The sequence below is a fragment of the Colobus angolensis genome, unplaced genomic scaffold, assembly GCF_000951035.1.
Source record: "Colobus angolensis palliatus isolate OR3802 unplaced genomic scaffold, Cang.pa_1.0 Scaffold254, whole genome shotgun sequence".
Taxonomy (NCBI): Eukaryota; Metazoa; Chordata; class Mammalia; order Primates; family Cercopithecidae; genus Colobus; species Colobus angolensis.
Window position 1 is genome coordinate 1,047,260 of NW_012115755.1, and position 13,341 is coordinate 1,060,600.

Consider the following 13,341-nt stretch of genomic DNA (forward strand, 5'->3'; position numbering starts at 1 on the left):
AGTGGGCCATGATCATGCCATGGCACTCCAGCCTGGGATACAAGATCAAGATCTTGTCTCAAAAAACCTGCAAGACACTCACATGGCCTGGGGGTGCGGGATAGTGGTAGGGAAGGCTTCCTAAAGTTCTTTCCTCAACTGTGTAAAGATACACATTAAGGGGCCACCCCAGCCAAAGGCCTGAATTTGGAATCCTGTGGAGGACATAAGATGGGGCCAAATAGGCCCTCAGGAGCTCCGCTGCAGACTAAACACTGCTTCGTGCTTCCGAGGGCCAGTCATTGCTGGAGTGTACAGCTGGCTCCAGTAAGGGGGCCTCTGGGGCTCTCCCAGCCTGACTTGATGGTGTGGGACTGATGGGCAGCCTTCAGGGGTCCTTAAAGGGGAAGACAGCAAACAGAAAGCCTAGGCTTAGTTGTTGGACAGACTTCAAATCCCACCTCGACTCCTTGTAGCCTGTTTCCTTACATGTAAGATGAGGATAAAACTATGTATCATACAAGATTTCACATGAAATGATCTATGGAAAAAAAGCAAGCCCTCCTTTTTGAGAACAATGAGTGACAAGAGACAGCTGATAGGTGACTCTGAGAAACCCTGGGAATGAGGTTTTTGTATGACTAATAGTTGGGGATCAAGTATCAGGACTTAAGAAAATGCCCAGTGTCCACTCCACACCCTGCTCGTGATCCTGCTACATTGTGGACATCACCTCATGTCACCGAATCAGGCAAGCCTGGCCCCAAAGGATGGCCATGCCATGTGTAGCCCAGTGCTTGGCATACAACAGAGTAGGATTCACCAGTCCACCAGTCCCAGAAGCCAGATTGGGGGCCTCGGATTCACTTCTGACCAAGGCCAATATAAGCAATCCAAAGAAAAGCAGAGGAGGAGCTCACTCAGAGTCCGGCGGAGCTCCTTACCCTCCGAGCTCCTTACCCTCCGCCAGTAACGCCACAGCTGGCCTCAGGCTAGGGCCCCACCAGCCCCCAGCCTAGGGGTGGCACTAGCGTGGCCAAGGCAGGCCCCTTCCAAGCAGCCCAGGGTTCCTGGCGAGCTTCTGTAGAGGTGAGAGGAACTGCTGTGTGGGAAACGGGCAGACAGCAATCAGGAAGAGGCTGGGGGCTGTGCCTAGAAGAGCATGTGAACGTAGCACTTGCTGAAGGCGGAATGGCCTCTCAGCCCCGGTACAGGTGCTTTTCGCTGGGGCAGCCCCAGGGTTTGGCTGAGAGCAGAAAATACAAAATCATCAGAGAAGTAAAATACCTTTGTTTTATTATGTACACACTATATATAAAAACCACCTACCCTGAAAAAACAGCAGGTTCTGGCTTTTCCATGAACCCCCAGACGAATATAAATTGGAGCCTCTGAGAACAGTTCCTTCCCCAGAGCAGGGAGTGTGCGTGTGTGTGTGTGTGCGTGTGTAACTTTCTGATGCCATGGGACCTGGCCAGCGCCTCTGGAGCCACACAGCCCTCCTTGCCTTACACCCTGACTCCAGCTTCACTGGTCCAGGGCAGGCCTTGGCCTGGGGCAGCTGTGATGTAAACCAGTCACTCAACCTCCATCTTATTCTTCTGCAAAGAATCAAGGAAGTCTTGCCACTCTGCTGGGTAAAAGCGTTTATAGACATTGATCTTATTCCGAATCTGTTTTGGAGTATCTTGATAGTAATTCTTCTCATCATGGGCCATGGCCTAAGAAAGGAGAAGAGCTACTTTAAGAGAGGGCTAGACAGGCAAAGGCTGAAACCTTAGCTCATCCTGAATTAGGCAAGCCACTTGCTATCTACCCCTGAGGTCCAGAATCCTAACCTCAAAGGCTGTGGTGCACCAGGCACAGTGGCTCACGCCTGTACTCCCAACACTCTGGGAGACCGAGGTGGGAGGATCTCTTGAGCCCAGGAGTTCCAGGCCACCCTGGGCAACATAGTGAGACCCTGTCTCTCCAAAAACAATAAACTGACCATCCTGTGGTCCCAGCTATTTGGGAGGCTGAGGCAGGAGGACTGTTTCAGCCTGGGAGGTTGAGGCTGTAGTGAGCCATGATCACACCACTGTACTCCACCCTGGGTGACAGAGTGAGACTCTGTCTCAAAAAAAGACCAGGAAGGCCTGAGAGTCCAGTGGGCCAGGGAGGAGCTGGGGCCAGCTGAGGAGCTCGTGATGCATCATAGCCAACTAATCCCACCTGGGTCCAAGGGTCCACTCTTTGTAGCCAGATCTTTCCACTGTTAAGGAAGCCAAAAATAGACTTCCAGCCTGGGTGACAGAGTGAGATTCTGTCTCAAAAACAAAAACACACCAAAAACACCATATGCAAGCAAAACATTTATCTGTGAGTGAGACAGGAACCAAGGTCACTCAGTCTATCCTTGCCATAAGCATTCATTCGAGTTAGGTCCCTGTCAGTAGGATCCATTTCCTAGAGTCTTTTTCCTCCCTTTCTTTGCACTCAGTTTCAGAACACAGGTGCTGCACAAGCAGATCAAGCCGCGAATGGTCCAGGGCACCTTCCCAGCCAGCCCACGTGGCCTCAGCCGGCTCACCTTATAGTCCTCTCCGTGGTTCTCCACCATGTAGCGTACGTAGTCAATGAGGTCCCGAGACAGAGTATTTCCTTTCTTTTCTGGAAGGCTGGCTTCTGCCTCCAGGTCTGGAATGATGACAGAAGCGGGGAAACAGGGAATGAGGCTTTGCTTTCTGTGCTCTTTGAGCTGTCCAATCACCCCTTCACCCACTCCCAAGCCACAAGACCCACCACACCAACCACCTGGGGGTCTTTGCCTCCCCATTCCCCAATTCATTGCTGGAACCTTCTTCGGCCTTTGGATCCCAGACTCTGTCTCCTATGACCAATCATCTACCAGTATGGCAACTTTTTGAAAGGGAAGTCACTTCTCTCTGGGCCTGAGGTGGATTTACAAGGAAGGTAACAAACTAATAACCTCTACTTAGTGGCAGGTCTCAGGACAGAGATGAAGGCACATACCTGCCCACAGGACAGGGCTCCCTTCCAGCTATAAGCCACTCAAAGAAGCTCTTGATGTATTATTGCAATACATGAAATCGGACGGTCTAAATATGTGAGATCTAGAGCTTCCAGGTCTGGGGCCTGAAGCTGGGCCCTGGCACCTTAATAGTGCTCCATGGGAGAGAAAAAGCCAGGATGTGGAGCCAACTGATGGCTTCATTTTAAAAATAGGCAGGCAAATCCTACTCCATTTCTCATCTAGGAAGGGAGAGAAAGAGCTACCTCAGAGAAAGGAAGTAGGCAAATAATATCCAGGGGTTAGGTCCTATTGTATATAAAATTATCTTTGACATGGTTGCCAGGGGTTGGAGGTAGGGGAAGACGGGGAGTTGTTTAATGGGTATAGTTTGAGTTTTGCAAAATGAAAGGTTATAGGGACCTGTTGCACAACAAAGTGAGTATATTTGACTGAACAGTACACTCAAAAATGGTTAGGATCGTGACTTTCATGTATTTTTTAACCACAATTTAAATTTTTTTTTTGATACGAAGTCTCGCTTTGTCGCCCAGGCTACAGTGCAGTGGGGCGATCTTGGCTCACTGCAAGCTCCGCCTCCCAGGTTCACGCTATTCTCCTGCCTCAGCCTCCCGAGTAGCTGGAACTACAGGCGCCCGCCACCACGCCCGGCTAATTTTTTTGTATTTTTAGTAGAAACGGGGTTTCACCATGTTAGTCAGGATGGTCTCGATCTCCTGACCTCGTGATCCGCCCGCCTCAGCCTCCCAAAGTGCTGGGGATGACAGGCATGAGCTACCGCGCCCAGCCTAAAATTTTTAAAAATATTTCTCTTTGACTACAGTAAGTACACATGGCTTTGTTTATACAATCCTGTGCAGTAATTCTCATGAGAACCACTGAGATAAAGACAGGAACTCAAGGAATTCTGTATCAAATGTCTGGCCATTCAAATCCTTTATCTTCAGGGGAGCTGCTTAAACTCCCTGACAGGTAAGGGAAGGATGAATGAAGAATTCTAGAATATTCCCACTTTCCTGTAGGGTTTACTCTCCTCTGTTTTAGCATTCACTCTCTATAGCCTTAATATATGCAAAATCGATTTTGTCATTGGAAACATTTATTGAGATGGTGGAATCCCTAAAAATCAGTTCATCCTTAAATTCATGATAAGCCGTACACATGCCTGAGATTTACTAGTTTCTCTTCTATTCTCCCAGGCACCTAGCTACATCCTCCCTGAACATCTCTGACCTTAGTTCACACAGTAAGGTCAGGGTTTAGTCAGTACAGTGAAAAATGACCCAGCCAGGACACAGTCCTAACTCTGTGAACTTTGAACCAGCTCACTTCTTCCCTCTGAAACTTGGTTTCTCCATCTGCAAAATGAGAACATCTTAGGGCCCTTCCCAGTTTCCCACAGTGCAGGACAGTGACCTAAAGGAATATATGGACCAAACCCACCATTCAGCACATAGGGCTTCCGCACAAGCTCCTTAGGCCTCTCCTCTATGTCCACCTCCATGGCCTTCACCTGCAGAGAACAGAGTCCTTGAGACCACAGTCCTTGAGACCAGAAGGATGAGGGAAAGTTAGAGACTCCTGCTTATCCCAACACAACTACTAACCCATAAGAATCCCTGCCCAAGGTTAGGTAGAAGTAGGTAACAGTGAGAACTAATGCCCTGGAGGCTTTTTTTCTCTCTCTTTTTGAGATAGAGTCTCGTTCTGTTGCCCAGGTACCAATGCAGTGGCGCAATCTTGGTTGACTGCAACCTCCCCCGGGGTTCAAGTGATCTTCTGCCTCAGCCTCCCAAGTAGCTGGGATTACAATCGTGCGCCACCACGCCCAGCTAAATTTCGTGTTTTTAGTACAGATGGGTTTTTGCCGTGTTGGCCAGGCCAATCTCAAACTCCTGGCCTCAAGTAATCCGCCTGTGCCTTTTACCCCCAACATAACCTTGGTGAAAAGAACTTTGTGTTTTGTTCTCTACTAAATCCCCACGGTGCTTAGGATGTGACATGTTCTCAATAATTAGTTAACCTAATGAATGGGCTTGCTGAATGCATTTGTCCCATTGCCTTAGGCAAGTTTCTTTTTATTCTTTCATGCCAGAGGAAAATGGCACTGCCATTTCTTGAATAAATGTGAGGCTACAGCCACACAGGTTAGATAATCTCTAAGGCAAGAAGTGTTATACCCATTTTATAGATAGGCAGAGAAAGATGAATTGCTTGCTTTTCTTTTGGGAATCTAGATTCTTTTAATAGTTCAAGCCTCCAGGGGGCCAGGTGGATCACTTGAGGCCCAGCCTGGCCGACATGGCGAAACCCTATCTCTACTAAAAAGACAAAAATTAGCCGGGTGTGGTGGCACACGCTTGTAACCCCAGCTACTTGGGACGCTGAGGTGGGAGATCGCTTGAACCTGGGGAGATTGCAGTCAGGGAGGTCTAGGGAAGCCTCAGACAAAGGATAGAACAACAAAGAAAAGGTGTAAAGATCTCCAACTCTTATGCAGTACTAATTAGCGAAGTTAAGGGTAGAAAAAGATACATTAAGGAAAATACCGTTGAGATGCCAATGGGTTAATTTCAGAGAAGAAAGACTGAGTAGAGAGGGTGTGGGGAATGTGTGCAGGGGAGGGAGTGTGACGAAGGTCGTCAAGAGACCCGTGATCACCGTCAGTTGAGCGTTCCAACTGTGGGGAGGTCGAAAACTCGGGAAGGGTCTGAGGGAAGGTATGGGCAGTACCAAGTAAGTTCTGAAACCTAGGTCAGTATGGCGGGGGAAGAGTAAAGAAGTCAAGGACCGAGACCCTGCCATGTCAGTACCTTTCTCTTACGGAGGGGCACCGCCCTGTTGGGGTCCACAGCCAACCCCATCTCGGCCAGGTTCTGCCGCACCGATTTAGCGTGGTCCCAGGCATGTCGAATGTGGGAGCTACGGGCAAAGAGAGACATCGTGGATCCGTCACCTCGCGGACCTTCCCGGCCGAGGCCCACCGCCACCCGGAACCCCAGCCCCCTCACCATTCGATCCGCGGCGCTGCCTTCCGTCGAGCATTCCGGTTCAGACGCTTTCGGTTGACATTGTAACCAAACTTCTGCCTCCGGGTTTTGCCCTTGGCCTTGGGCATTGCGCTGACCAAGGCACCAGCAGCTCAAAGTGCCTCTCACTGTCAGACCTCGTGTAACAAACTCTTTCCGGAAGGCGTGCACAAGGCTTTGCGGGCATTTGGGGAAATGTAGTCCTTTCGTAGCGCTACCGTTCTGAGCATACGACTCCCAGGATGCAACGAGCACCTGCGCCTGCGTACAGCGCTCAATCTATTCGTTTCCCCGCCTCTTTCATGACCTTTACCAGGAGGCAGGGCTCGGAGTCCCTATTTTCTCGTGCTGCTGTGGCCCGGACATGGCGACTCCCGGCCCTGTGATTCCGGAGGTTCCTTTTGAACCATCGAAGCCTCCAGTCATTGAGGGGCTTAGCCCCACTGTTTACAGGAATCCAGAGAGTTTCAAGGAAAAGTTCCTTCGCAAGACCCGCGAGAACCCGGTGGTACCCATAGGTAAGTGGGTGCTGTAGGAACTGCACAAGGAGAGGAGAGTGATGTCGGAGGGAAGGAAGTAGAGGAGGACCAGAGCACTAGCGGGGAGCGGAATGAGAGCGGACCAGAGAAGTAACGAGGCGGCGGGGCGGTGAGGGGCGAAACTGATTGGAGCGGGAGCAGCGGGTTTAGGGGGCGGGATGTGGGGCCTAGGATTGGGAGGACTCTGTAACTAGGAGGACCTCACCTCGACCTACCCTTTCCGCCCTACCTCCGCTGTGATCCAGAGATCTTGGCTTGGGGGAAGCTAGACCTAAAGCGGAGAATGACTTGCGGGGCCCGACCTGCTGTTTCCCCGTTGCTTTGTCCCCTCAGGTTGCCTGGCCACGGTGGCCGCCCTCACCTACGGCCTCTACTCCTTCTACCGGGGCGACAGCCAGCGCTCTCAGCTCATGATGCGCACCCGGATCGCCGCCCAGGGTTTCACGGTCACAGCCCTCTTGCTGGGTCTAGCTGTCACCGCTATGAAGTCTCGATCCTGAGCCCAAGGTCTGGCCTTGAAAGCTCCACAGAAATGATTCCAAAACCCAGGAGCAACCAGTGGCCCTACCATGGGACTTACTCCCTCCTCTCCTTTGAGAGGCCCATGTGTCCTTGGGGGAGGAAGTGACCCTTTGTGTAACCGTAACTGAAAGTTTTTTCAAAAATCCTAGATTCTGTTGTTTGAATGTTACATACTTCTATTTGTGCCACATCTCCCCTCCACTCCCCTGCTTAATAAACTCTAAAAATCCACTTGTAGTATGGTGAATTCAGTATCATCCCCATGGTTTTTGGTCTTTGATTTTGAAGAAAACAGACTTTAGACTGGTGTGGCACTTAGAAATCGTGTAGTCTGGTTATTCCTGAACTTTCCTAGTAACAGCCACCCAGGGCACTTTGAAAGCAGAGATTTGGCCGGACGCGGTGGCTCACACCTCTAATCCCAGCACTTTGGGAGGCTGAAGCAGGCGGATCACCTGAGGTCAAGAGTTCAAGACCAGCCTGACCAACATGGAGAAACCCCATCTCTACTAAAACTACAAAATTAGCTGGGCATGGTGGTACATGCCTATAATCCCAGCTACTTGAGAGGCTGAGGCAGGAGAATCACTTGAACCCAGGAGGCAGAGGTTTCGGTGAGCTGAGATCCCGCCATTGCACTCCAGCCTAGACAACAAGAGCAAAACTCCATCTCAAAAAAAAAAAAAAAAAGAATCTCAAGGTCACTCCTTGAGATTCTAGTTCAGTGGGTCTAGAGTAATGCCATTTGAAAAATACTGATCTACCCAGCAGTTTTTCAAACTTTCAGTAGGACAACCTTCCTTCAGATGAGGCCTCCCATAGTCAGGTCAGAGACAGGGTTCTGCTCTCCACTCCGCCATCAGTTCCTCACCCTGCTCCCACCTCCCGAGAGTCTGGGCCTCCACTGATCTAGACTATCTGGTGTTTTGGGTTTTTTTTGTTTGTTTGTTTTTGTTTTTTTTGGGAGTCTCTGTCAGCCAGGCTGGAGTGCAATGGCACAATCTCTGCTCACTGCAACCTCCACCTCCCGGGCTCAAGCAATTCTCCTGCCTCAGCTGGGGTAACAGGTGCACCACCACACCTGGCTAATTTTTGTATTTTGTATTTTTAGTAGCATACTGAAACAACACGGTTTCACCATGTTGGCCAGGCTGGTCTTGAACTCCTGACCTCAGGTAATCCACCTGCCTCGGCCTCCCAAAGTGCTGGGATTACAGATGTGAGCCACCACGCCCAGCCTAGACCATCTGGTTCTTGACACAGTATAGAAGAGGAAACAGGCTGAGCAGCAGTCTGGTACAGTGGGAAGAACACAGTCCCAAAGCTCTCCAGCGATATGTGTACGTAATGTTTGAGGGTTCTGGAAGAGGCTGAGGACCTGAGCAAACTCTGGAGGAGAGGTGGCCTGTGAGTTCTTCCTTCATGGAAAGTCTCAAACAGGCATTCCTGGTCTGTGGTCAACTCTCCTCCAACGCTCTTCCTGGGTGCGATTCTACTGTTTTCAACACCAGCTTCAAGCTGGCAGAAGGAAGAAGGGAGTGAAGCCACACCCCTTCTTGAACCCCCCAAGAGTCTAGATCTCAGAGTGGAGGGCTGTACTAGGGCCAGCTAAGTGTCTCGCCTCCACCATGTTCTGTCAGCTTTGAGGCAGAGCTGATAGGTATAGAGCAGTGCACTGTGGCGACTCTTGGCCTCCAGATACAAGACAAGGACATGGAGTGGTGAGAACTGTGACACTTTTAAAGAGGATGACCACTGTTTGTGTTGGTGTCATGGTGTCCCCCTCCAAAAATGTTGAAGTCCTTTTAGTTCCTTAGAATATGACCTTAGGCTGGGTGCTATGGCTCATCCCGGTAATCCCAGCACTTTTGAAGGCCAAAGTGGGTAAATCGCTTGAGCACAGGAGTTGGAGCCCAGCCTGGGTGACATGGCAAAGCCCCATCTCTACTAAAAATGCAAAGATTAGCCGAATGTGGTGGCACATGCCTGTAGTCCCAGCTACCTGAGAGGCTGAGGTGGAAGGATCGCCTGACCCAAGGAAGTTGAGGCTGCAGTGAGCCGAGATTGTGCCACTGCACTCCAGCCTCAGTGAAAAAGTGAGACCCTGTTTGAGAAGAAAAAAAAAAAAAAAAAGGACGATTTGGCCACAAAGACAGATACACCTATAAGGCAATGTGCAGACAGCCATCTGATAGGGGCAGGATTGCAGTGATGCATCTGCCAGCCAAGGGATGCCTGAGGTTACCAGAAGCCAGAAGCAGGTGGAACAGACCCTTCCCCAGCTCCTTCAGAGGGAGCATGGCTCTGCCACAGCTTGATTTCAGATTTCTGGCCTCAAGAACTATGAGACGATAAACTTCTGTTCTAAGCCAGCTAGTTCATGTACCTTCTTACAGAAGCCCTAGGAAGCTAATATTTACTGGCAATTACTCAAATCTTTTTAAACATCATGCAGGTCATGAGCGTCCTGTTTGCAAACTCTGCTGAAGGGGAAGAAGGTGTGGTCACTGGTTGTTTATCCCCAATCCACAGATGGGCCCAGCCGAAGGAGGAAGCGAAACACACAGGGCAGTGGACCCTCCACATCCAGAGGGTCCCAGCCAACCCCGAGGAAGGGAGTCTCATGGGTCTTCAGGGCCCTTACCCAGGCTTAGAAGGAAGCTACCACCAGGAACCTCTGGTCTTGCTTTTCCCTCCCACTACAAGCCACTTCCCCTCTGGGAACCTTGGTGTCCTTGGCTCTATGATGAGAATAACGGAATTTACCTCACAGACTTGTTAAAGGATCGAGGTTACAAAAGCATTCTGCGAGAGGCTGTCTTTCCTCCTGGAGATGGAGGCAACAGACATAGACAACTTGAGGCTCCCACTTGGCTGAGAAACGGGGAAACATGCTCAGCTTCTTTCAAGGCCATGAAGCTGGGAAAGTTCTAAGCACAAACTGAGCCCTGACACCAGTTGAGGCTTCCAGAGAAATGAGAATGATAATAAATAAGTGTAAAAAGAGTTAACAACACACCCTTTAAGCCAAGAAAAAAAAATACATCAGGAGGGACAGTCACAATTGAGTAGACTGAGAGGAAGTGTGAGGGGCTGGACCATAGGGCCAGGAGGGAGTGAGGGGTGAGAGGGGTGAGGGTCCCCCTCCCAGCGCCTGGAGATGGGGAGGAGTGGAATAGGCTGTGGGTAGCAGCTGCTGCGAGTCTCCACCCCGACCAAAGCAGCTGCTCCTCCTCTGCCCAGGCCCGGCCCGTGCTCTGTGGCCATGCACCTAGCAGGCACCTAGCGGGACAGTGGCGTCTGCTTCAGGGACATGAGCACCGAGCGCAGGCGGGACACATCTTTGCACTGCTTGCTGCTCTTGGGGTTGAAGTCACATAGCTGGGCCACCTTCTCCCACTCTGTGCCCGGGGTCTCCTCCTTGGATTCCTTCACGAAAGCCTCCTCGGATGCCCTGCAGGTGGAGAGAGGACGGGGTTTTATAGCAGTCTGCCTTTCCCCAGCCTTTCCCTTGAGCAAGGCTGCTTTGCCCAGCCTACTCTGGGGCACTTTGTCCTCCCCAGCCTTGTGCCCCCCTGACTTCAGAGGAGGGCAGCCTTGGCGCAAGAGGAAGCCTAGCTTGGTCCTGAGGCAGGACCTTGCTATCACCTCTTCCTGGAACATGCTTCCCCCAGACTTGCTCCTGGCTTGCTGCTTCTTGCCATTCAGGTCTCAGTGCAGGCCTTACCTGCTCAGAAAGGTCTTCCCAGCCTAGGCACCTTCTGTTCATTACCTCCCCATCAGGAGTTCCCAACCTGGGGTTCCTGACACCTAAAGACCCTTGCAGGACCGAATGCAGGACCTTAGCTATTTTCACCATTTCCAAAAGCTTGGCAGAAGTAGGACGTTGACTAACCACCTAACAGAAGCGCCTAGTTCAGCACTGCCCGAATGTTCTGTGTGAGGATTCTCCAGAAAGACTGTGGTCAAATACCTATGGAAAACCCAGCTAGAGGATCTTTACAGCAAGACTTTCAAAGCCTTTAATATGCTGTGTGCATCGTGACTCTCCAAGGTGGGTATGTGATGGAATCTACCACATCCCAAGCATATTTCACTACAGAGCCCCTTGTAGCCCAGAACCACCATTGTCTCTATGGTGTCTCTATGGAGCCACAGCCTGGGGCATGAACGCTCCACTGGAGTCTGCTTTTGGTTGGAATCAAGTTAGGATGAAAACTGGCGGTCCTTCATCAGAAGTTCTAGTTGACGGTTACAGAAGCCACTGACTAAGGGACAGTGGGGAAACAAGTAAATATAGTATAGTGAACAAAATCTAACGTGGGACTCATTAACAGAAAGACAATAAGGGATGCTCAGGTGAGGAGAGCTGGGTCTATGTTCTGTTTGGCCAGGGAGGGTCCCTCAAAAGTCCCCGGAAGCTCCCTCTCCATCTCAAGCAGGACCGGTTCTGCCAATGCCAGACACGACTGATGGCAGGAGCTCTCCACGGAAGAGCTGACCCCGGATCAGGTGACCTGGCCCCTCTCGAGCAATGATGTCTGTGTGCTCATTTCATAGCCTGTAAAATGAGGATCATAGCTCTGCCCTACCAACTATTTCACTGGCCTGAGAATTCAATGAGGTAGCAAGTGGGCCTGGGAAAAAGAGAAGTGCCGCGTGGAGCTGGGTGGCAAGTGGGGATGAGGGAAGCTATCCTAGGAGCTGTCCCTTCAGGGTCCAGAGGCTCACCTCCGTCCTTGCAGCTCAAAGTGTCCATGGTCCAATGGCATCAGCATGACGACACAGTTTGTCAGAAATGCTGACCCTTGGGCCTCCCCACAGTCCTGCTGAATCAGAACCGGGGTTTTCACCAGACCTCCTGGTAATTCACAGGCATGTGAAAGTTTGAGTCTGGGTGCAGTGGCTCACGCCTGTAATCCCTATACTTTGGGAGGCAGAGGCAGGTGGATCACTTGAGGTCAGGGATTCGAGACCAGCCTGGCCAACATGGTGAAACCCCATCGCCACTAAAAATACAAAAAATTAGCTGGGTGTGGTGGCAGCCACCTGTAATCCCAGCTGCTCAGGAAGCTGAGGCAGGAGAATTGCTTGAACCCAGGAGGCGGAGGTTGCAGTGAGCTGAGATCATGCCACTGCACTCCAGCCTGAGTGACAGAGCGAGACTCCGTCTTAAAAAAAAAAAAAAAGTTTGAGAAGCCCTGGTCTATATTCTCTCTTCAGGGCTCTCCTGGGTGCTCTCTGGGCCATTTGCTCAGGCTCAACAGAAGCATTGAGCACCCTGTGGTATTTCACAGCACCCATGCCCATCTGACATCCCCATCCCTTGCTGGAAGCCTCCTGTGGCTCCCCACTGCCTTCTGGATCAAGTCTGAGCTCAGCCTTGGCACAACAGGAGCTTTGCAACCAGCCCCAAGCCAACCACCTCCCAGCCTCAGCTCCCACCCATCCCCACCATTCCGGCCTGTAGAGCTTCAGCCACTGCAGCCAGCTGGGCCTTTTCTCTCCAGATGCCTTGGCCCCAGCCGCTCCTCCTACCTTCTCTTCCCACCCTCCCTGTCCAGCAAACTCCTTCTCACACTGGAAGGTCAGCTGAAGGTCTTGCATCTCTGAAGCCTGCCCAGGCTCCCCAGGCAGACAGTGGCTTCCAGAGCTCACTGTGTCCTTCCACGAGGCCCTTATCCCAACACACTCCAGACCACGAGCACCGTGGGGGGGCGGCCTGTGGGTGTCTTACCAATCTGGCACAAGGCGAGTGCCAATGAGTACTAAATGAGGGAGAGTAGAAGGAAGCAGACGAAAGCTCTGGTGTGCCCTGTGCCCTGTGAGAGGAGGCTTAGCCTCGACACACAACAGGCTGCGAGGGCACACCTAGAGTGAAGAACAGAAAGCACTTTCTCTTCAGCTCCAGAATCCCCACCGCCACCCTCCAGGATGCCTCTACCAATCAACTGAGGTTGGCATGAGATAAAACCTGTTTGCCAACCCTGGTCTTGATTACTCATCACACCAAGTAGACCCAAACCTGAAACATGAGCGGGCCTGTGGTGGTCTGGGCAGGGGCTGATGGCCAAAGTCAGTGCACTGGGGCAGGAGGAAGAGATGGATGTCACAGAGGAGCAGCTCTTGTCCTTCACATGCCTCCAGCATCCCATGCTCAGTGTCTGTTTTGTTCAATAAAAGACCCCTTGGCCAGGCGCGGTGGCTCAAGCCTGTAATCCCAGCACTTTGGGAGGCC

At 51.3% G+C, this 13,341-nt stretch overlaps 3 protein-coding genes across 8 annotated transcripts in view; 1 reads left to right on the forward strand and 2 right to left on the reverse strand.

The window, feature by feature from the left end:
- Positions 1-1,249: 1,249 nt before the first annotated feature.
- NOP16 (NOP16 nucleolar protein) lies at positions 1,250-6,349 on the reverse strand. 5 transcript variants are annotated; one of them, XM_011946825.1, is made up of 5 exons: positions 6,025-6,349; positions 5,827-5,935; positions 4,457-4,526; positions 2,552-2,658; positions 1,250-1,580 (listed from the first exon to the last, which is right to left on the reverse strand). In XM_011946825.1, exons 1-5 carry the CDS (start codon positions 6,129-6,131, stop codon positions 1,557-1,559), a joined length of 417 nt encoding a protein of 138 aa, XP_011802215.1. In that variant the 5' UTR covers positions 6,132-6,349; the 3' UTR covers positions 1,250-1,556. The 5 variants fall into 5 exon arrangements, with proteins under 5 accessions (XP_011802215.1, XP_011802214.1, XP_011802213.1 ...); XM_011946824.1 differs by having other exon boundaries at positions 1,250-1,700; XM_011946823.1 differs by having other exon boundaries at positions 1,259-1,609; positions 6,025-6,305.
- Positions 6,340-7,340, forward strand: HIGD2A (HIG1 hypoxia inducible domain family, member 2A). Its single transcript, XM_011946820.1, has 2 exons — positions 6,340-6,560; positions 6,915-7,340. The coding sequence occupies exons 1-2, from the start codon at positions 6,407-6,409 to the stop codon at positions 7,079-7,081; spliced, it is 321 nt and encodes a 106-aa protein (XP_011802210.1). The 5' UTR covers positions 6,340-6,406; the 3' UTR covers positions 7,082-7,340.
- A 2,725-nt stretch (positions 7,341-10,065) lies between these two features.
- Positions 10,066-13,341, reverse strand: part of CLTB (clathrin, light chain B) — a 25,287-nt gene continuing 22,011 nt past the window's right edge. For both annotated transcript variants that reach the window (XM_011946818.1, XM_011946819.1), the window contains one exon: positions 10,066-10,557. In XM_011946818.1, coding sequence (XP_011802208.1) covers positions 10,386-10,557 — 172 coding nt within the window. In that variant the 3' untranslated portion in view covers positions 10,066-10,385. The remainder of the gene's footprint in view (positions 10,558-13,341) is intronic.